Source organism: Scophthalmus maximus, chromosome 11, assembly GCF_022379125.1.
Source record: "Scophthalmus maximus strain ysfricsl-2021 chromosome 11, ASM2237912v1, whole genome shotgun sequence".
Lineage (NCBI taxonomy): Eukaryota > Metazoa > Chordata > Actinopteri > Pleuronectiformes > Scophthalmidae > Scophthalmus > Scophthalmus maximus.
This window is the reverse complement of record NC_061525.1, coordinates 15,438,030-15,462,332: the sequence shown is the minus strand read 5'-3', so window position 1 is coordinate 15,462,332 and position 24,303 is coordinate 15,438,030. Positions and strand designations below refer to the sequence as shown.

General features: G+C 41.4%; 1 protein-coding gene across 1 annotated transcript; it reads left to right on the top strand.

The window, feature by feature from the left end:
- The first annotated feature begins 646 nt into the window (after positions 1–646).
- Positions 647–23,138, top strand: vps53 (VPS53 subunit of GARP complex). The gene is made up of 22 exons (XM_035622913.2): positions 647–790; positions 1,143–1,223; positions 2,239–2,288; positions 2,397–2,463; positions 7,922–8,008; positions 8,456–8,571; positions 9,036–9,155; positions 10,669–10,747; positions 10,907–11,050; positions 11,151–11,293; positions 11,705–11,846; positions 12,717–12,815; positions 13,690–13,784; positions 14,706–14,948; positions 16,336–16,483; positions 16,752–16,834; positions 16,952–17,030; positions 17,342–17,490; positions 17,623–17,692; positions 17,882–18,019; positions 21,814–21,918; positions 22,412–23,138. The coding sequence occupies exons 1-22, from the start codon at positions 698–700 to the stop codon at positions 22,580–22,582; spliced, it is 2,502 nt and encodes an 833-aa protein (XP_035478806.1). The 5' UTR covers positions 647–697; the 3' UTR covers positions 22,583–23,138.
- Positions 23,139–24,303: the final 1,165 nt, after the last annotated feature.

Here is a 24,303-nt window from a genome sequence, read left to right as displayed (position 1 = left end):
GATATATTCTTTAATTAAAAATAAATATTTTCTAAATAATGATCATAAGTAAATATGAATAATAAATAAGAGTGTGTGGGATTTTGAATAAATATTATCCCCAGATATTAGATACAATTATTTTGAAAGGTATTGGTGTTTTTTTAAATGTGAATTTAGAATGTTGTTATTATTATTATTATTATCATCATTATTATTTTTAAATACATTTCTTGTTTCTTTTGAGCAAAAATAACTGCTATAAATCAAAACAAATTAACACAACATAATATGAAATGGAAGAAAAGTTGGAGCTATAAAATGGGACTATGAGGGACTTTGAATGTTCTGTACATGTCATATTTCAGTGTCCAGATGTGCTGGTATTGCAAATCTAACTACTTTTTAATTATTCAACAGATCCTAGACATTTCACTTTGTCTTTCAATTTATTTTTTTGTCCGGTTTTCTTTATTTTCATCAGTCATTTTTATTTATGTGTGTGTGTGTGTGTGTGTGTGTGTGTGTGTGTGTGTGTGTGTGTGCGCGCGCGCGCGCGCGTGTCTTTTCATACAGGCTACGGTGTACATACTGTACCTGTTCCTGATGGTCTGGTTTCCGACAGTCCTGAAAGCACCGTTTCGCTGACGTCATCCGGTCTCCCAGAAGCCTCCCCACCAGGAAGTGCTATGCCGGAGAGCTCGTCTCGAGCTTTGTTATGACAATGATGGAGGAGGAAGAATTTGAATTCGCTGAGGATTTGGAGGCTATTTTGCATCTAACCCCGGAGGTGCAACTGGCCATCGAGCAGGTAGCTGTTTGAACTCGTTGTGTGTTTCTATTTTTGTATTTCGTCAACGTTGCTGCTGGTCCTGGCAACACGCAGCCAGCTGTTAGCAGGCTAACCTTTCGTCCTGCCGGCTGCCTGGCTGTGCAACTGCTGATTTATGACGACTTGTGCAGTATTACTGTAAAACATATTGACGGTGCTCGGCCAAGCTTAGCTAAAAGGGCTGTGATGACACATTTAACAACATGTAGGTATATGGAGCTTGTCATTCATGGTTAGCTACAGTGGAGTCACCCCGATGCACCGTTCAGTGACAGTCAGCCATGACCCTCCTGTCGGTTCACCAACATGTTGTGTGTGTTCTGTCGTCAAGGTTTTCCCGAGCCAAGACCCACTGGACAGAGCAGACTTCAACGCCGTGGAGTACATCAACACACTGTTCCCCACCGAGCAGGTGCAGTCCAGTGACACAAACCACTGCAGCAATGCATGATGTCTGATGATAAGTTGTGACAGAAGACTGACAGGTTTTTTGTTGTTGTTGTCTTTATTTTGCTTTAATTTCTATAAAAAAAAATAAGGGCAGGAGTTAGTTGCAGTACCCATACTTTAACAATAACAATGACCGCGTTCTGTTCATGTGTCCCAGTAAGCCACGAGTGTGACACTGAACCGACACGCACAAAAGCAGGACCCCGAAACCAAAGCAGGAAATAAATTGAATAGAATTAATATGTGTATTGGGAAATCAGATCAATATGCAGTCCCTAATCTTGATTTGGCTTATATTAATTATATTATAATTACAGTAAATCAACTACTCAAACAGATGCAGGACAACTGAACAGACATACATGTACATGTACATGTACTGCACGTGTGTGTGTGTTTGTGTGTGTGAATTTATTATGCCTCGTAAATTCTTAGGCATGTATTTGCTATGTTTGAATGTGTTTGTATTTGTGCAGTATGTGGTCATGTTGTTTATATGACAGTTAATCCTTAACGACTGTTGCACTTGCTCTTGAATGAACTATATACAGTATCTACGTATATATGATACGTGTGTGCGTGTGTGTGTGTCTGTGCTTCATCTCCATGAGGGGTCACTGTAATCCTAATTTGTGTTTACATACTGTAGAATGGTGCATGTTATTTCAGATACTTGGGATTTTTATGTAAAAAATTCAACAGGTGACGTTAATGCATATGAGGTGCGGATATCATAGAAAAGATTTGTAAAATTTAAACAAAGAGTTGTGTGCTTGCTTGTGCACAAATGCATGTAATGCTAGAGAGCATGCATTTCTGTTCAGAGATCTTTTGTTCTGTGCAAAATAAAGGGCCAACAGTACAACATAAATAGGTGTGTGTGAGTGAATGTTTGAACCTGAAGTAAAAAAAATGTGATTTTGGTTTGTAAGATGAAAGATTGCTCAATGAATTCTTGTCTTCATATTTTTCCTCAGTCTCTGGCTAATATTGATGATGTGGTAAACAAGATTCGTCTGAAGATTCGGTGAGTAGATATAAACGATATAATGATACATGATTTGTTTTGTAGTTCTATTGGTTTATTTATTTATTTATTTTTCACCTTTTTCCCATTTTGCGTCACACTTCACAGGCGTCTGGATGATAATATCAGGACGGTGGTGAGGGGCCAGACCAATGTGGGCCAGGATGGTAGACAGGTGAGATGAGCTGAAAGTAGTGAAGGAACATTCTGAAGTGGTTAGACAAAATTGGTTGACTTTGGATTTCTAGTATTATACATAGCATTGCTTTCCCCACACATCATGGTAGAACACAGCTTGTGGATCTTATATGCCCTGTACAATTTGCAAACCACATTTGCATATTGTACATGTTCACCACCATGCCTATTCCTCATGTGTGGTTTTCAAAAGCATCCTTCTCCTGAAGTTAGAGTGGTGCCATTGGTTGCTCCCTACCCAGACAAACACGTTCCTTCCCCTCTCCTGCGCTTTCCTTTCTCCACATGCTTCCATGGAAAAGGACAAGATGACTCAGATCCATTCCCGCTGCTTAGACTGCCCCTCTTTACGGAAAACATGTCTGGGAAATGGATTCCCACATGTAAATACTTAGATTTCTTTTAAACCCAAGCTTTTGAGTCTTTGCCTTTTCTTGTGGGAGCATGACGGAAAAGAACAACCCCTGTTGATTCAATCCAGGTCCTTGCTCTGTCAAGGAGTTGTGGCTCAGAAGGAACGTGACACCTGATGGGTGAGCCGTGTATTTTTCTGACCAGCTGACATGATTAGGTGTGCGTTGTCGTCAGGGTGTCTGGCCCGGTGGCCCTGTCTTTCCCAGTTAGCTACCGTTTGGTAGCAGAAACGCTCTAAATCCCATCCAGACCAATAACATTATACAGTCACACACAATAATTTTAGTTTATTTTTCCAGCCCCTCAGAGCCATTCCAACATTTCCAGAGGGAAAATCCTTTCTGCAGATGGAAAGATGGAGAGGTGTTCATTTCAAGTCTGTGATTGAAACATAAGGACGGCAATAGAATAAAACCAAAAGGATCAGCTATTCCGTCATTTCTGCTGTTGACTGAACTCATTCACTGGGCTAAATGCAATCCCCAGGTTGAAACCCAAGATGGTAACATTTAGAGAGAAGGATATAGAGAGCAAGATAGGAGGAGAGGAAAAGTGTTTCTGTAGGGAGTCGGTCAGTAATAGTCTGCAGGACTAAATTGGAGTGTCTTGGTGGTGAGACCCTTGTGGCTAAGAGCTGATATTTAGTGTGTCGATGCTCTTAACATCTAATTGTTTTTCTTGTCCACATTGTTTTGAACTTATTGCACTTTAAACCCTTGTCTTTTTATTTATTGTTGCAGCTTGTAATGTGGTTAGATGCTCTGCTGAGGGACATAACCCAAAGCACCAGTGTTATTACCTGTTTACCTCTTTATGTTTCTTTAATTTGTAATTAGAAAAGGAATAAGGTGAGGTGACACATTTCTCGTGATGTGTTGTGAATATATAACACTGATATACAGATAACCTTAACTTATAACTCATAAGTTTATATAGTTTTGCTGATTTATAGTGAAGAAATGGTTGACTAGTGTTCTTAACCTGCGTTAAGTGCTAAGGATGAGAGCGGACAGTGGAATTTCCTCACCACTCTGGGGCTATGTTGGAACACACACTTACACGCAAACACACACGAATACAAGAATCTATACCTGGCTCTAGTCCTCCAGCCGAGAGTTTCCTGCAACACACAGCTGCCATTGTACAATATTCTCGTCCGCCCATCGTCATGGCGACATGGATACTGCATGAACACCTGCTCCACGGTCGGCTGAACGCTGCCATAGGGCAAATGAATTGGTTGATTTATTCATATATCTTTTTGCAATGGAAATTAAGGATGGGAAAACATTTTGGTTGGAATCCATGTTTGGAGAAGCTGATTAACAAGAGCAAACATTTGTTATCAATCACCGGCTGCCAGTCATTGGAGGAATCTCGTTGATGAACGTTTATGAGTTTAATCAAACATTTTCGACTCATCCAGCAGCTGCACACACTTGTGGCCAGGAAATGGAAATCAAATATTGTTCAGAAAGTTTGTCCCAACACTGTTTCAAACCAATCTACAAGTGCACCACATCTGTTGGCTTTGCTTTCACCTTCTGTCCATTCATTCATTCATTCATTAGCTGTACCACTCATCCTTTGAGGGATGAGGGAGGGCTTGAGCCAATCTCAGCTGACATTGGGCGACAGTCAACATGGATGAGTTACCACTTGCCAGTCTTATCACAGGGGCTGACATGTAGAGACAAACAACCACGCTCACATTCACACGGGCAATTGAGAGTTGTGAGAATGAGAATGAAACTAACCTGTTGGAGGAAGCCTCACCAGCACAGGGACCAGCAAATAGGCTTGGATTTGTCTGGAGACCTTTATAATTTGAAGTCACGATCTAGTTCTTTTCTTCGAAGGTTTTGGGTCATTATCCTGCTGACCAACCCGTCTGTCTTCCCTTGTTACTTGTACTTTTCTCACGATTCGGATTGCACTATGCATCGCTACTTCCTGCCAGACAGTGTCATCCTATTACGCCTCAGAATCCTGAATCTATTTTATGGATTTGCTTTACCTTCATTCTCAACGCCAAATCAATTTTTATCAATTAAGACATTTAGAGATTTCACAGTGGAAAAACACGCATCAGCGGATGTTTGTTCAAACACTGCTTCTGTACAGACAGAGGGTTTGTATGTGATCAATAAAGGTCGGGGTACCTGTAGGAATTGTTTGCATGAGCTTACAAGGCTTTGTTTTGTTCTGATGCAGCGGGAAACTGTAAGTTAACCAGTTTGCAGCATTTAAGGTTATTAAGAAATTGATCTGTTTTCATTTTAATAAAAGCTGAATAAATGTGAATGTTCTGAAACTTTTGACCGGTAGTGTCCATACAAACACTTTTTTTTTTGATCACTTGTGTTCTCTTTATGTCCATTGAGGGCTGCATTAAAAAATACAGTGTTGGGATGTCTTCCTGAATCGACTTTAATGTTAATATTTAATGTAAACTCAGAAAAGAGTTCACAGAGCTGTTTTCTCTATTAATTTACAGCTTTGCAGTGTTTACGACTGTCTGGGTCACACTGCAGAATCTATCAGTTTATGTCAGTATAGCTTATTAAATCCGACTAATTATTTTCTATTGTTATATTGTTATTGCTATATAAATAAAAGTGACATTGACATTGTTTTGCGGGACTGAATGTGAATAAGCAAATAAGGAAAACTGTAGCAGTAGCATATAGCCATTTTAACAAATTATAAATTTTTGGAAATTGAGCTTAGCTCTAACAAATTTTTACTAAGCATTTTTTGAGCTATTCTTTTCTCTTTCCCTCAAAATGTTGTACATGAAGCTAAACTAATGTCTGTCAGAGGAAGGAGTGAAGTCTGTTAAACTCCTGTTTAGGATTTTGGAAAGAAGCTCCCCACTCCTTTTTTTTAACTCTATAATAGCTCTTATATGTGCCACGGTACATGTGCTGCTTATTGCATGTTAGGGATACGTTGGTGTGCATGTTCGTGTTTGTGTGAGAGCAGATAACATCTTGGGCATGGAGGCGCCTGCTGGGCAGTGGTCTCTCTCTGCTTTCCTCAAGGCTAAATACAGGAAATGAGGGCTAGGAAGCGAGCCAATTTGACCGAGCTGAGTGTGCACGAGCGACAAATGCAGCCTCGGAGGTTCTGGACTCTTCTGCGTGCACTTTGCTTGCTCGAGACGTCCCCCAGGGAAGCGTGTTAAAGATTCAGTGGCACTCCTCACTGACACTCTCAGATCAAAGGGTAATCACATAACCTGCCTTTTTTCCCCCATTTTAATTCATCCAATCACCTAACAACCAAAGGGCTTCATCAGGCATAAAAAGACAGGATTATGTATGCAAACTGGTGTAAGCTTGTGCTCATCTGTATTGAAGGGTAGAGAGTACTTAACCCAAAGAGTTCCTCTCTGTTCGACCTCAGTGGCAGACGGTGTAAATACAGTTTTAGCTTTGTTTAAGAACATTCAGATTAACTCCCCTCTGAGGGTTAAATGGCTAAATGGTTTTGTCATGGCTTTAAGACCTGGTCCTTTTTACTTTGACTCCACCACACTGTCACCAGGCATTGTTCTTTGACCCCACTCAGGAAGGAAAATGAATCCTCTGCTGTCACTGCAAGCTGTATTTATGTTGGTGTGTGTACACGCACGTCCACTGTTGTCCTGTTTGCTTGCTCGCTGTTCACTTGTGTCTTAGAGGTGCTTATAAAAGTAGTAAATTCCTTGCACAGCTGGTGCCGGCTGTTAGCATTCCTTGTGTGCATGTGTGTGTGTGAGTCTGAAGTTGTGTCTGCAGTGCCGCCACAGCATCGGGCCAAGTGAAGCCAATTACCTTGGCATCAGATGTCAGAGCAAAATCGCTGTTTGGGACCATCAAAGAACAGCTGCCATGTCAGATGATGGGGAAATATTAGAATAGCACTTCAGCTTTCTTACAGTTGTACCAGTCTGATGTTGTCTAATTCAGTCTGGCTTTACAGGCTGTTAAAACTGATAAATGATCTCTCTAGCCTTTAAACTGGCGGCCTTTATGCAGAGCTTGGCCTCATGGCCTGTATGCCAATAGGATACCTATCAATGACAGATATCTAGATAGCTTGTCAATGAGAAGTCCAATTAGTCTGTTTGACGTTGCTCCCGTTCTAGAGCTGGCACTGGACATTAGCATGATTCATTTTCACATGGACCAAATGCCAGCAGTGAGAACAGATGAAAAAAATACAAAAATTCCTTTCGAAATTTGACCCAGACCGGCACACCACCACTCACAACAAGAATTATTAAAGTTGGAAGTTTTTGTTTGGTTATTTTAAATATATGGGGTGATGCATTTTAATTAAAAGCGGAATAAAAAATAAATCAGTTTCACTGTCGGCTGGTGACACAGATTTCAAAATTCTTTGCCCAAGAATCTTTGCATAAAGGAAAACCCAGACTTTTGTCCCATGCGCGTCATTTTTCATGTTTCCCACAGACACCAGAAGACAGATTAATGTGCATTTCATTTGCTGAGTCATTTACAATGAATACACATTACACTTGAGCCTGTCAGTCAGTGTATGAAGCTACAGGGGTAGAGTTAATTTGTAGGGGATGAAGATGGAAGAAGAATCTATTAGCTGATTTTATACCCGTGTGTTGTGCCTCATGTGGATATACCGAACAGCAAAGAGGACCTTGTTTGTGTTTTTGTAGCTGTACAGCTGGACTCATCATGGCTTTGCTGACTGATCAGCCAACTGTATATGTCCACTCAGTGGAGCTGTGGCTTCATAACTTCCTTCAATCTGTATGTCAGAGTGAACAGAGGTCGAAGGGGTTTATCTTTGTTCCTCTCAGGTGACAACCCACTGTTACGTCACCCATTGGTTTGTGAACTGCCTTTTTGAATCCTCAAGTTTGGCAAGGTATGCCTGAGACCAACAACACGGTAGCGACACGTTTCAGTCACTTCCGCATTGGCTCACTTTTCGGACCAGGAGTCTTCTTACGTCGTTAACATGTCTTCTTTGTATGCTTTGTTTGTTTTGTGCAGGCATTGGAGGAGGCCCAGAAAGCCATCCAACAACTCTTTGGCAAAATCAAAGACATCAAGGACAAGGCAGAAAAGTCTGAACAAATGGTATGTATACACACTAGCACACACAAACGAAGCCTGTTGTAGATTTTCGGGGAGATACAACCTGTATCCTCCCTGTGTAACAATAGAGGACAGTGGGGAGAGTTATTTTAAGTTCAGGTAATGCACATCCCATGTGTCTCTGTTAGAGGCAGGACTGTGTGAGTGTGTTTGTGTGTGTCAGTGAGAGGAAGGCCAGTCGACCGGGTGACTAGAGAAAAGGATGAGGCATGAGATTGTTTCTCAAAACAGCAGGTGTTCACCTTGCTCCATTTCTTCTCATCCCATTGCTCCATCCAGCAAAGAACTGTCTTACATTATCTCACCTGGTCTAATTTTTTGTCTTTACCATCTCTGCATTTTTACCCCCTCCCTTCTCCCATGCTAGTTTCTCCTCCTTTGTCTTTCTTTATAGACCAGCATGTCTGACTTGTTCCTCTTCCTGCGCAGGTTAAGGAGATTACGAGGGACATAAAGCAGTTGGACCATGCCAAGCGCCACCTAACTACATCCATCACCACCCTCAACCACCTGCATATGCTGGCGGGGGGTGTGGACTCTTTAGAGTGGGTACAATCTAAATAAACACCAAAAAAATCCCACAGTTTACTCCTCTGTAGTTGTGAGATGTGCCCGTGAATTAAGGATAAAGAATTAGTTGCATGTAGTACAAGACAGATCTTGTATCACACCTTATATAACCTACAAATCACCAGCTGAATTATAGGTTCATTGCAGTCTGAGTTTTGATTGATAAACGCTGCTGTTGTGTACTGTACTGCAAAACAAGTAGAGAACCGTTTATACATAGACCGAAACAAAAACCTTTGCAGTCCCAACAAATGTATTAAGCATCTTAATCATCATCCAGATTCTCCTATGTCCTGTATTGTGAAGTGTGTTTGAGAATCGATTGACATACATTTAGATTGATTCTACACCAATATGGATACACATGTTTACCATTTGATAGTTGTAGTCACAGAGAATGAAAAAAAAAAATATATATATCCCGTGTGTTGTGTTCCAGAGCCATGACCAGGAAAAGGCAGTATGGTGAGGTGGCCAACTTGCTACAGGGAGTGGTCAATGTGCTGGAACATTTCCACAAGTACATGGGCATTCCACAGATCAGACAACTTTCTGAGAGGTAACTAACACACAAACACACACACACACACACACACACACACTCTCTCTATCTGTCAGTCGTGTTTTGAGTGCTTACATAAGGTTATCTCTTTACATATTTTCCTCAACTAAACTTCCTTTGAACATATCAGCCGCGTAACAGCAATTCTTTAACACCAGGGGTTTAGTTTAGTGCCTTGCTGAAGCTCACTTGTGTTGTCTGTTGAGCAGCATAGCCGCGAGAAGAGCTCAGTCCCAGAAGCCAGCTCGGATCTTGATCCCTCCATACAAGCTGAAATATTATACAGCTCATCAGCTGAACTGTTGGAAAGTGGTTACAGTATTTTGCTGGAGGTATTTTGCGTATTACATCCTGTTTATGCAGATATTCACACACGCACGCACAATCGCACACATACAGGAACACAAAGGAAGGAAACACACTGAATAGGGTTTTGTTGTGCCAGAATTTCTTCCATAGGCAGAGATTAGAGGAATACTTTTCTGAGGGTGTGTCTGTATCTCCATGTTTATGCTTCTACTTGTGCATGTGTAAGATGCATTCATCAGACTATGCGCTTTAGATTGAAATTGTTGTGCACGTTAAATAGTCCATTTAAATTAATAAATATATTTAGGAAACACACACACACACAAGTGGATTATTATGCTGTTGTTTCCCACAGCACTGGGTGATTCAATTTCCATTTTCACACCACAATTGGTGTGAAATTGTGTTGACCAACTCGATGTTGAAATTCAAAGTGGTGTCGATCCCCTAAATCAAGAAAGGTTGACCTTCTGTTCTGTTTTGACTGAGGTGTGGCAGACAGTGCTCATACCAAATAACAGCTGCATGGAAGAAGTGACTCTGCCGGAGAAACAGATGATGGGAGAGACACAGGGAAGGGGAAGATATGAAGGCAGGGCAGACAGCTGGACACAAACAGTTAGGGACCTAGTGGGCAGACTTGACTCATCAGCCACCACATTGCTACAGATTGCAAACTAAAGTGCACATAAAGAGACCTGCAAACTTGAATACTGCCATTAGGGCCGTTTCCAAATGTATGGAATAATGGGCTGCAACAGGTGATTGTAACAAGTCAGCTAGACAGTTTAGTTTTCTAATAAAGTTACTAAAGGCAAAAACATTTGTGTAGGTTTTAAAAACATTTTTCACCTAAAAGTGTAAAAGCCTGTGGGGTTTCTGTGACACCGTGAAAATGTCACCGCTGTTGTTTTGTCAGCAGCTAACTGGCTGCTCGCATAGCGAGCTGATAACTATAGATTTTGTGATTATGGGGGATGACAAAATCCAAGGGTTTTTCTCACCAATTATTGAATAATAAATAAAAAACTGTAAATTTCAGCTGTGGCTAGATGTTAAGTCACAGTGACTCGTGAGCAAAAACATAAAAAATTGTCAAAATTGTAAAAGTCTGATGCGTATTAGAGGCGTCCACTTGAAAATTCCAAGCTTGAGTAAACAATGTAAATCAAAGTGTCATTGTTTTTTTGCTCCTATTCAGAGTGAAAGCAGCACAGAGTGAGTTGGGGACGCAGATCCTGGCAGATTTTGAAGAGGCCTTCCCCTCTCAGGGCTCCAAGGTAAACATGTTGAATAATAAGCCAGATTTACTTGTTTGTTTGTCTGTTTTTATAGTCACATTCCTTCTATTTTCATCTATTTAAACATTTTTCTGTTCTCTTCTACCTGTGTACAGAAGTTTATGTTTTAACTTTTATATTACTATCACATCCATCCAGAGAACAGGTGGGCCCAGTAATGTGCTGAGAGACGCCTGTCTGGTGGCCAATGTGCTGGACCCACGCATCAAACAGGAGATCATCAAAAAGTTCATCCGGCAGCACCTCTCAGAGTACCTGGTGCTCTTCCAGGAAAACCAAGATGTGAGTGAGAAATTGAATTTCATATCTAGCTGCAGTAAATACCTAATAGGAAAAGGTGGCATCTAGACATATATATGAAAACCTCTGCCCTGTTGCTCAGGTTGCTTGGCTGGACAAGATCGACCGCCGCTATGCCTGGATCAAACGGCAGCTGGTGGACTATGAGGAGAAATATGGACGCATGTTTCCTGAGGAATGGTGCATGACGGAGCGTATTGCCGTGGAGTTCTGCCACATCACAAAGTAAACACATTTACAACATGAACAGACAGTAAGAAATTGGTTTTGGGTATTTTCTGCATCCTGAAGTCAACTACACTGGTACAGTATTTCGTGCCCGGCATGACTCTGTGATTTGGTGCCACGTTGTGTGCAATTGACGCAGGTGGCCTACATGAGCAGTGACCTGCAGTGGTCTGCATTTCTCAATCTTTTCCCCTCAGCTACACAAGAAAAGAAAGAAGTTGACATTATTTGCATAATGCTCCAGGCTGCAACTGTCAATAAAAAAAAAGATTGTAGTGTCAGTAAGAAAATGACATCTTAACGTGCTATCAAGGATTATTTGAAACAATTTGAGATGTTTTAGTGTAGAAAGGCAACGGCTGTACAGTAAAAGTGTGCCAATTTTCTGTGTCTTTGTGCGTTCCTAAGGGTGGAGCTAGCCAAAGTGATGCGAACACGGGCTAAGGAGATTGAGGTGAAGCTGCTTCTGTTTGCCATTCAGAGGACGACAAACTTTGAGGGTTTACTGGCCAAACGCTTCACAGGATGCACCTTGACTGACGCACCTGGAGTGAGAACAACACACACACACACACACACACACACACACACAGTACATGTCTAACAATAACCGTTGATTTCCTCCGCTTATACAAATGACTGTATTTAAACTGAAACTGCACATAAAAAACTGAACGTTAAGGATAGAAACTTAGATCACACATTGTAATCACATTATAATTGCAACCTTCACTGAAAATTTCTTATCATCCAATCACAGCATCCTCCCTTCAAAAAATCTGTCATATGGCAAGTTAGTGTAAACCTTTACATTAACTTTCCATATGACAGATTTTTTTGAAAGTGTATTCACTATAGTATATCTTCCTGTCGGGTATTATCACTTTACATTCAGCTATGATTTGTCGTAATCTGAGAATAAATGACGACATTTCTTGCTTTTGTTTGTATCACAGTGACCCTCAGAACAAACTGTAGTTTTGTAGCATGCTTCTTGTGACACCGGTTACTCTGATGTCATAGCCTCAACTTCGTCATGATGCAGGTGGAAGTATTCACAGAGGATGGACTGATTATAAAAGGGCACGATTAGTTTGGTTGAGGCACATCTAGGCCAATCTTGTATCGGAACTGATAGTATTTTGTCCAGACAGAGGCCCTTTTGTCTCCAGTGCAATTTACACAGCATGCCTGCTGGCCTCTGTAATTCAATCAGGGATTTGGTTGAGTGAAACTTTATAATTTGAGGTGCAGCTTCATCGAAGTTGTCCATGAAATGGTGATGAAACCTGGACTTTATTTAAAAGAACATGATGATAATCTAGTTACTCACCCTCAGGAGTTTAGTTGCCATGAGATGCGTTGGTGACAGTCTAACTTATTAAGGTGCTTCTTATCGAGCAGATCTGTGTTTTTACAGCAAAAGAGGAAAGAAAGCCCTCTACACTCAACTAACCCTTTCCTGGAGGACGAACCGGGTGAGGATGTGGGCACGGAGAAGGATGAGAATCTGGCAAAGGTATGTTGATGTGGACTGACCCCACCTCACTCTTCTGCAACATAAAGAGACCAACAGATATGCCGCTTTCTTGAGGCCAGTTTGAGTTAAAGCGGGATTTGACTGGTTCATTTGCGCATGGCAATCCATTGGCAAGTGAAACAGTAGTATAGGAGTCATAAATACTTGTGCAGTACCCATTCAAAACATGCCTGTGACATAACCACCGCAAATAATATAGTTGAGGATTTGGCGGAGAAAAAGTGTTTGGTTATGGTCCGTAAACTTTTGTAATTTTATAGTGAACTTTTGCAAATGAGTGGCGGGCCTGTGGATAAAGCCACGACGTGGACATAACCTGTTTGACTCTGATCCTAGGCATACTGTGGACAAAGAAGAAGACATGTATAGGTGCATCACTTATTAATTAGAGCCTATAGATTTTCCCAGAACTGAGCAATTTATCGCTTCAATAGTCTAGACTAAGATTTGCCCGGTGCACCTTGCTAATACTGCACCTCTCTAAAATGACATCCCTTCGATGAGGATGGAGAAAATATGACAGACATCTCACAGTGTCGCAGAAAGCAGTAATCAAGCTATAGACAATAAAGTAGAATTAACACTTTTCTAAAACAGTTTGAACAAAAACGCAAAAATTATAACCATCATAAAGGTGGGATTTGTCACAGGGCTGTTGGACCATGGTAGTTATTTGTGTTTCTTTTCCCTTTTTTACTTTTTTCTTTGCATGGAAAGTCCATCACCTCAGTTTGACATTGACCTTTTGCTCACAAAATGGGAGACAAAACACTGATTGGATGATTTAAACTCGGAGCAGCTACAACTACGACCTGATATTTCACCAACAGCACATTTTCCTTTGCTCTCTCAGCCCAGGAAGCCCAAAGCTCCGGACAACCCTTTCCATGGCATCGTCTCCAAGTGTTTTGAACCTCATCTATACGTCTACATAGAATCCCAGGACAAGTGAGCAACACGCACTCATACAAGCAGACACGACCAAATGGTGTTGTCGTACACAGACCCACAATCGGAATCACAAGCAGGTTGTGTGTGTAAAGCAGGCACATACTTTCTTTTTCCATTTCCCGCTAATCAATCAGGTCCTCCTCCTCCTCCCATTCTCCTTCATTGCCTTCACTGTCTTTCCATCTCTTGTTCTTGTACATGCCTCTGTCTCCACTGTGGCAGCAATGTTTCCCATTAGCTGCGCAACCGCAGACACTGAGGGAAAGAGAGAGGAAGGTTGAAGATAAAGTTCTACCATAGCAGATCTGCCTATTTTCATTCCCACATATGTAACTTTTTTTGTGTCCCTTCTTTGGTTTCTTTCCGTCATTTTTTTTTCCTCATTTCTGCTCTCTATCTTAAATCTCGTCTTTTTCTTAACGGTCTCTTTACCCGTTTCCCTCCTGCCTATTTGGGTTTTTACTTCTCCTTCACCTCTTTCTGGTGAAGGAGAAAGAAAGAAACCTTATTTCAGTTCTGTCCAAAGGCCTTTGACAGGCAACGGTCAGATCAGCGTGTCCCTAGTGGGACATAACAGGAGAGAACAGTGGCCTGCTTGTTTTGTGTTTGGCTTTAGTTCCAATATTGAGCAGGATTGGGCCACACCAACTGACTGTGGACCTGTTGAATGTAGTACTGGGGATTTTGATATGCTCGGAATATTTTCTGCTGTTTATCCATCTGGTTCAGTGTCTGTCTGCCTACCTGTTATTCTATCCTTTCATTTATTTATTGGGATTACAGACTAATCATATGTTTTAAATGTCGAAATGTTTTGATTTGATTCATTTAATTCCTTTCATGTGCCCCTAATCCAACCACCCGTGCGTGTGCGCATGTGCGTGTGAACTTGGCTGTACATTTTCGTGGCATCTGCAGGAACCTTGGTGAACTGATTGACCGATTTGTGGCCGACTTCCGAGCACAAGGCCCACCAAAGGCGGGCACGGAGGAGGGCGGAGCAGTCCTGCCCAGCTGCGCTGACCTCTTTGTCTATTACAAGAAGTGTATGGTGCAGTGCTCACAGCTGAGCACTGGAGAACCAATGATCGCGCTCACGACTATCTTCCAGAAATTCCTGAGGGAGTACGCTTGGAAGATCCTCTCTGGAAACCTGCCCAAGTAAGATCGATTCAGGTTTGGTTAATGAAATGATAAGTCTCAATATTAGAACTGAATTTTCTGAGAAAACATTTTTCCCATTGTAGAATTAAAACAAAAAGATCATTGTAGAAATATATGTAATTAACATGACATTGTTACAGCTTTCTCTTTCTAATCTTTATAGTCTGGCATTCTATTTTGTATTGTATCTGCATTCCACTGTGCCATAGACCTCATTTTTCCACCAACACTGTTTAGCGGACAAAAATACTCACAAGCCTTGTCTCATTAGTTTTTCTAGTGTTTTTTACATTTTCCATCCATGAGAATCATTAAAATAACTGGGCGGTAACGCAAGCACAGATTTATTTAAGATGAACTCTTCACAAACAAGCATGCCACGCCCATGTTTGCTAAGTCTTTTGCTCTGGTAATGGGGCTGTTTGGGAGTTAAGTTTGAAACTTAATGTCTTCAGGCCCGCTGGGTTGGATGGATTGGGATGGCATGCTATGAGGGATCTGGAGTTGGTTACGTTGTGGTGAAGCCTAATATGCTACCAGCAAAAACATCTCTGGCTCATTGGCCACATTAAAACTCAACACTGTCTGTGGTGTACACACACACACACACACACAGACACACACACACACACACAGAGACAGACACAGAAACAGACAGACACAGACAGACACGTGCTCTGTTTCTGTGCAAGATATGCATGCATGCTAATGACACACTTGTGTTCACTTACTTAATGTGGACCATATTCTGAGCTGTAAACACACTCGGTCAAAGATGCGCTCGGAGCATACACGTCCATGTGAAGGGCTGTGAATAGGTTGTGTGATGTTTTGAAAGTGGGCCCCCCGAAAGGAGCTTATACTATGTTGTGGTTTTACCCACATCGCTGTTGTAATGTTTTCTTAGTGACTGGGTCGTCGTTGAAGCCTAATTGGTCCAGAATGCTGACACACTCATCGGCTTGTTGTGTCTCGGTTACTAAAACTGACTTTAAGTGGTTGAAATGTGTTCCACAATTTTTCTTAAAAGCTTACAGCAGTCACAATCAGAACCAGAAATACTTAATTGATCCATGGGGGAAATGAGGGGAATCCACATCAGCCAGTTTTAGGAATAACCATATACAGCATCTTGGAATTAATCTCAATTCCTGATCCCACTAATTTACTTTATAACCCAAAGCCATACAGTAATCTATAATGATATTAGACTGTCCAAAAGTCAAACTCTCTAATTCTACATGTAAAATATATTGACATACTTTACCTATTGGTCCTTCTAGGCATTTTTCCCTCTGTATGTGAAAAAATTCTTCTTTGTCTCTATTTCTCTCTCTCATTTACTGCTCTTTTCCTCCTCCTCTTGTCATCTCTCTCTCTTCAGGTCGAGCAGTAACAGCGGGGGTCTGACCATCAGCAGTCTGCTGAAGGAGAAAGAGGGCTCAGATGCTGCAAAGTTCACCGTGGATGAGCTCTGTCTGATCTGTAGCATCCTCAGCACTGCGGAGTACTGTTTGGCTACCACACAACAGGCATGTGAACAACAGATGCAAAGATCATAACAACTATACATTTTCATTTTCTCCTTTTGATTGATTTGGGAACATATTAGATAATATCATCATGGTGGTAGTTACAGACTTCTGACTTATATTTCATCAATGTTTTAAAGGTACTCAGAGTGTTGTTGTTTTATGCAACATGTACAGCAATTTTAAGTGAGTAAGTATTTTCAAACTAGATCAACACATGGACTCAGATTAATGAAGCTTTTTGTGTTTATGTATGTGTGTATTCCAGTTGGAAGAGAAGCTAAAGGAGAAAGTAGATAAAGTTTTGATGGAGAGAATTAATTTGACCGGAGAGATGGATACATTCAGCACGTAAGTGACAGTTGCAGACAAGCTTAATAATTATGTATATTTTTTTTGTTTAATAAAAAAACAGCCTGTCTTTTACTATGTAAAAAGTATGTTTTAATTGTGTCTCTTTTTTCTCAGTGTGATCTCAAACAGTATTCAGCTACTCGTTCAAGATCTAGATGCTGCCTGTGACCCCGCTCTCTCTGCTATGAGCAAGGTAGGACACAGTCACACACGCACAAATTCAGCTCATATAGTACTTAAGATATTGGAATCTAATGCCACTGCCATTGATGAAAAGTGAAATGAAGTTCATTATGTTTATGCTTTTAAAAGTTATTCTTAGAAGATGCCATAACACTGTCTTTCTATCAATCATCATTCATAAACCCGAATTTTCCACTTCAAAAATGTCGTTGTTTTACTGTTTTACAATGCATTTAAATGGATGGTAACATAAGTCTGATGATAAAAAAATACAGTTTAATGATGCTAAATCCTGCCTGTCCTTCGTCTCCCCACCCTCAGATGCCGTGGCAGAGCGTCGAGCACGTGGGTGACCAGAGTCCGTATGTGACGTCAATCATCATGCACATTAAACAGAATGTGCCAATCATCCGAGACAATCTGGCCTCCACCCGCAAATACTTCACACAGTTCTGCATCAAGTTCACAAAGTACAGCGCACGGGCACACACACACACACACACTCACACACACACACACACACACATCCACTTTCGCATACTCTTCTGAACTACAATCAAATGTTCCTGCAGTTGATATATTTGTCTCTTATTTCTCTTTAGTTCATTCATCCCCAAATTTATCAACCACCTGTTCAGATGTAAACCTATCAGCATGGTGGGAGCTGAACAAGTAAGTTTAATTTAGCTTTTTCTGTCCCAAAGCTTCACTTGAGCTGCACCGAGTCACCTGCTTAGGCAAATGTTAAGATGTACATGTGTGCACTATTACATGAGTATTACATCAGGAAATCCGTGCATTGCAGTCATCATATGCACTGGTTTACATGTTTAATCTTGAATGTGTTTCCTACATCACCAGCTCCTCCTTGACACCCACTCCCTGAAGACAGTCTTGCTGGATCTGCCCTCCATAGGCTCCCAGGTGCTTCGCAAGGCACCTGCCAGTTACACCAAGATAGTTGTGAAAGGCATGACCCGTGCAGAGATGATACTTAAGGTGAGATGAGGACAACCTTGTTCCTAAAGCAATTAAGAGATTATTTTAAACAGTTTACCTTTCACGATATAAACGCAGAATGATAGTGCATCTTTAGCTGATGGATTTTTAATGAGAGCTTTAGTTTAACTCTAAATACAAAATAGTTCAAGTTAAACACGTTATCAGAGCCACTCGGTTTTTATGGGACACTTCAGATTTTATGACACTTAGCTTGGGTGGTTAAATTCATGTAGGCCATTTTTACAACCAGAGCTTCAGTCTCTGACCTTTAAAGGATCGGAATTTTAAATGGACCCTTTTGTGTAAGTGACTTTTCTTTAACTCTTGTTTGCCATTTAACAGATTTGATGTTGAAACTCTGACATGTTCAGTTAAACATGAGGTTTGGTGTTGATGCTAACGTTTCACAAAGGATATTGTTACTCCATCTGTAGCTAACTGCTTTTTCCACTAGTGAAGGTTCCATCGTAAGAAGCAGCAACAGATTGAACAAACGTTCAAGCGTTTGTGGTCTGACAGGCGAGCCAGTATTCAAACCTTTGCCTTGAGTCACTGGAGAACATTATCTTCCTAGGTTTTATTTGAGGGCAGAATAACCCTTTAATTGTATCACAATAGCACTTTATGAGCATTGTTCCATAAAATAACCAACCTCACGTGAGGTAGGAGGGGAATAGGTATGGCGCTCATGCATGTTTGGTTTAATGAGCGAGAGACGGGCAAACACTACGTACACAAACTTCTTCTTTGACACAGTATGTGGTTGACCAGGAACCAGTGGGAAGGGTATGAGCGAGTCAGTAAATAAATGCATGCATAAACATTCTCACGCACACACACCCATATACACACACCTGCAGTATTTCTTGTTGGATTTAATGCTGTTTTCAGTGCGGAGAGAAAACACAGGATTCAGCCCGTGAGCCTTGCCTCAGAATTGTCTTACGAGACCCTAGAGGACACCGCAATGTGGTTGCCATAGATTAACCCCACCCTAATTAACTGTCCCTGGAGTGTACAGAAATGCACACACACACACACACACACACACACACTACATGCCTGCCTGTCCCTTGATTTTCCTTAGAGGTCTTTTTTTCCTCCCTGAAGTTACCTTGGTTGGACTGTCTTGATCTTTATAGCAGTCAATGTGACCTGCTTTAACCGTGCTATGCCCATCCGGCCTCTGCTTTGAAAAAGAGTTTATCAATGGCAGACAGAACTTACTTTTGAGGAATGGCAATAATACAAAACCACTTTCGTACCCTGCCCTAGACTCAAGTCGATAGACTTTGTCTTTGAAGTCGTCTAAATCATTGACTGTCAAGTGAAGCCCTCTCACCATTTCTCCTCTGATTGCCTCCTCTGACTGCCGGGATGCACGTTCTTACACACCGCACGTGTAAGACGTGTCTTTGTGCCCTGGAAAAATGCCCTGAATTTATATACATAAATTTTCACTCATCTGCCAAACATTAAAGGGTGGTTTCAGATTATAGAATTATAGAATGCATTCACATCGGCCCACTACTGTCTGCCTTTTCTGAATTTCACTGCCAGCGGGCCCCTTCAGCTGGAATGTGATCTATATGGCTTATAAAAACTCTCAGACGCATGCATGAAGGCCTTCGAGTGATTCACGTGCGTTACTGCGACAGCAGAGGAACAAAACAATCATTGTGGAGACTCGAAATCTAAAACCAGAAGAAATATCAAAATCCTGATAACAAACATAGGAGGAAATTTTAAGAAATACTTAAAAAGGTGGACTAATGATACAATCTTCACAAAATTTTACAGGAGCAATAATGCTGTGCAGTATAATATAAATACGATACAACTGGTATTACATTTAACTCCTGGTAGGAAAAAAAAACTAAAACAGAAAAGGATGTGTTCTGTGGATTGCATCCCTCTTAAAAAAAAAAAATTAAAAAGAGAATATACAAAGAATGTCACTGGCCTTTGAACGAGAAAGCGCACGCGAGTAACAAGAGGCTTTTATTATGCTGCCAGCATTTTAGCCATCAACTTTGTGTAACATCAAGGTAATTGCTTCCACCTTGGGCTGAGAACGAAGCTTCTGAAAGACAAACCCATCGAATGAACGTCAATACAGGAAATCCTCCAGCCAAGCCGGCCAAGCCTCAATGGTGTGATGCTGTGACTTGACATTAAACGGCAGTTCTTTCGGGACAAATGAAAGAGAACCTTAAGTTTTCAAAGCTCACCTTGAGATTGAAGCATATAGCCCACTATGAGATTCCTTTTACTTTTCAGTGTAATCTTTGAAATGGAACAGAATTGTTTTCCTACTGCATTCTCACATGGACTCATTGGGACATTTCCAGATATTTCATAGGGGGGGCTGGCTGGAAAATTTCCGTAAAATACCCAGAGCATTTGCGTTCTCACATGCAGCCCCTCTAAAATTTGGATTCGGGAAAATGTGTGGACTTGCATACAGTCACTTGGTCCATTGTTAAGTTACAAGTATTGATCATTGCAGCTCTAAACTGAAACAACATTAAGTTGCACTTCAATTGACAGACTAATTCATGTATTATTTTTTTTAGGATTCTACTAGTATAAGATCCCCTAAATCTTTATGCAGATGCCAGATTCTCTGCTGCGAAGATGAATGCATTTCGGTTGTCTGTTATGTTCAACAGTGCTCAGCTCAGCCTCTCCTGGCTGGTGTGATGCCTGTGAGACGTGGCTGTTTTCCACGCTCCGCCATCCCAGCCTCTCTCTTCCCCTCCTCTGAAGTTCCCTTCTGGGGAGTATTTAAAAGGCAACCCCCATCCCCTCCCTTGTTTAGCCTGAATGCTGAACCCCCCCCCCCCCCTCCTCCTCCTCACTCCGTTTCCCTCTCCCTTTCTCTCTCTTTTAATACCAGTTTTCATTCTTAAACTCCCCCTTTCTTTCCCCTTTTTTACAAGGTCGCTGCAGGCCTTTCCCTTGGCCTGGCTCCAAGACAGTTGCTAAGTAAATCACTCAGTCAGCAGTGCTAGTAGGAAAGCAAAGAATTCCACACACATCTCGAGTCTTTCATGCCTGCACTTCCCACTCATTCTCTCCCGCTTCCCATTTCTCCACTCCCCTTTGTCTGTGCAGCTCACCTTCTCATGTATTTTACCTTGAGTAAAAAAAAAAGGGGGGGGAATGAGAGCAGTAAGGCTTGAAAGCACATTTTCTGAAATGAAGGTTAGGATAAAGGTTCTGTGAGATGGTCCCTGTGCGCGCGCATATGCTCGAGATAGGAGTCGGGGGTCTGTCAGCCATGTGTTGGCCTGCCTGCTTTGTAGCGGCTTTAAAAAATGCTATCTGATCCACGTTTTCCACCCATTCTCTATTGTTGGGAGGGAGAAAAAACAAGCAAGAGAATCCAATCCACAAAGACTTGTGCCTCTTTAAACTTTTTTCTGACTTCCTTTCTTTGACTAATGCAGATTTTTGCCCAGGCTCTTTATACCCCCCAAAAAAAATACTGGTGAAGCTAATTCTTGCCCACTCATGCATGGAGTAATTGCTGTGTAAAAAAATAAAGAGTGAGCGATTTTGTGGGCTTCTAAAAATAGAACCATAGTCTCTACTTTGTTTGCAGCTAGAACTACTTGGTTCTGTCAGTTGTAGCCCCACCAACCCCTCCCCTCCCCTCCCCTCATCTCATTCTGGGCCATAGCTACCCCATGTGGGATCATTTAAAGATCTCTCAGGTCATCCCGTGATGGTGCACAGGAAAAGGAGGGAGGGGGTGAAACCAACATTAAACTCTACTTTTCCTGCAGGTGGTGATGGCCCCACATGAACCACCGGTGGTGTTTGTTGACAACTACATCAAGCTCCTGGCTGATGGTAACCCTGAGACCTTCCAGAAGATTCTGGACATGAAGGTCAGCTGGTGTGAACGAAAGTTTAAAGGAAGCGTTAGATACATTCCTCGCTGAGAGTTACATGAGAAAATACTCTTCTATGTTTATCTTCTATAATACTGTTTGGTGAGTAGAGGTGCTGATATGTACATTTTGTTCCCTTGTGAACATGTTAAGCAGAGCCAACAAGCTGCTGGCACCAGCTTCATACTGAACACACACACACACACACACACACACACACACACACACACACACACACACACACAAGGGTGGTGTCCAATTTCTCATGCAACTAACAGCAAGAAAACAAATGTCCAGCTATTGCATTGTAAATTTGCATCTTTGCTCATTTTGCATCTGTGATCGAATGTGTTCTAATGTTTTCCCATAATTTTCCAAACTCTGCCATTGTGAAGCAGGACACTATTATTTTTGCATAACCCTCTTGTTTTGCATACTGAGAGAGATGTTTAACACCCAGTGATTTCCCCCCTTGTACTTGGGTGTGTAGGGTCTGAAGCGCAGTGAGCAGAGCAGCATGCTGGAGCTCTTCAGGCAGAGGCTTCCCACTCCGCCCTCCGGGGCTGACGGAGGCCCCTCTCTGTCCTTCAGCGCCCCCACCCCTGAGCAGGAGTCCTCCCGCATCCGTAAACTAGAGAAACTCATCAAGAAGAGACTGTGAGCAGATGCGCGCTGAATATGCGTCTTGAGAATTAAAAAGGCTGCAGGGTGAGGGTGAAATCTCTCACAGTCACTCCTCTCCAAAAAAACTGTCATGCTCCTTTCATTCCTCACGGAGAATTACAGAAAGAGCAGGAAATATGAATTTTCTGACTGTCGTTGATGTGAAACCGAGCCGACGCTGGATTATGAAGAAACTACTTTGCTGTTTGCTACATATGTCAATTACTTCCGTAATTTCCTCTTTCTTGTCATGACACTAATGCCTGAGCTTTGTAACATTAGTATATTGTTGCACAGTGCGTTTGCACTCTCAAGACCGAAAGCAGTGCTGTTAACTTAAAGTTCTTCTCGGAGAGCCGCTGGCTGCCTCTCTGGGATGCGTCTAATCCAGGATGATCACCAGCAGCCTGATCTTAATTAAAGTTGATGTTTTCTGAATATAATGTACTTCAAGGATAACCACGGCTTTCCTCAATTATTTTAATTTAAAGTCAGGGATACTGTGTTGAAATATTGTCTGCATCTCTGCCTTCCATTAAAGTGGACATGCGTCATAGGTGTCGGGATTGTTTGTGTGAACAGTGACTTCAGATGAATCACTCGAGTCTGGGACAAAGGGGATCTTTGGATTTCCTGCATCTTCAGCGAGCCATCTTTGTGTTGGCATTTCAAATTTCTTGAGGTTAACTAAGTGAAGACTTCTGGCTTGGCCCTTTGCCTGGAACAGGGGCAATTAATGAGATATATCCTGTCTATGTAAACATAAGTACACGTGTGCGGTCAGTCCTATCTTTTTAGAGTCCAAAATCTTCAATAATTTAATCCTCTGTCTTTTTTGCATCAACTTTAAAGCTAGTTTTTGAAGCAAGAGGCTATTTATTCTTCCATTCAACTATGCTGTTCTTACAGGCCAAATTACAAACTTTTACCATTTGGAAAATATTATATTTTGTCTTAACAATGCACTGAGACAAAATAAGATGGCTTTGTCCCAACACTTTGCCATGAGCTCTGTGGGTATCTGAAGGTTCCCCCATCATGATTCCGCAGCGATGTCACATACAGCAGGTATGTTACCGTCTCTGCAAGAAAAGCTAAATTTGTTATCTGCACTTTGTGCAGGATTCTTCGAAAAGCTATGGATGAATTTGCATGAAAATATTATGAAAGATAAGTCTCCTCCATGGTAACAGCTGATGGAAAGTTTGGGAGGCATTTTTTTTAATGATTCTCCACCATTAGGAGATAGGGCAAAACTTGACATTTAAAGTCACATCTTTACAAATACATAACATTTTTTAAAAGCAAATGAGGTCAGATGGAGATGGGAGAAGGTTTGCACCCTCTGAGTCGGGTTTCCTTGGTTATGTTTCATTTGATTTGATTTTTATCTCGAACCATCAACAAAAACAAAAATCTAATACATGTATATATAAATACTGTAACTAAATTGCAAAAGATTATATTTAGTTTTCCTCCTTTCTGTATTGGTCAAATGTTTTCTTTTGAACTGTATAATATTATGGTTTTGTTCGATGAATGTCGGCTGACTTTGATGCCAGTGTCTCAAGTCCTTGTCCAACAAGTGTATATTTTCATTCGTGCTGTGCACAGCATGAATGGCTATATTGCAAATTCGGGGCCGTTTGGAATCTAATGAGTTAATACATTTGCTACAGCTTCATCAAACGAGGAGCGCATTGCTGCCTCAACTTGCAG

Coding starts and splice junctions, on each gene's coding strand:
- vps53 (XM_035622913.2), top strand. CDS start 698: ATGACAATGATGGAGGAGGAAGAATTTGAATTCGCTGAGGATTTGGAG. Junction 2,289..2,396: donor AAGATTCGTCTGAAGATTCG/GTGAGTAGATAT, acceptor CACACTTCACAG/GCGTCTGGATGATAATATCA. Junction 16,484..16,751: donor GTTTGGCTACCACACAACAG/GCATGTGAACAA, acceptor TGTGTATTCCAG/TTGGAAGAGAAGCTAAAGGA.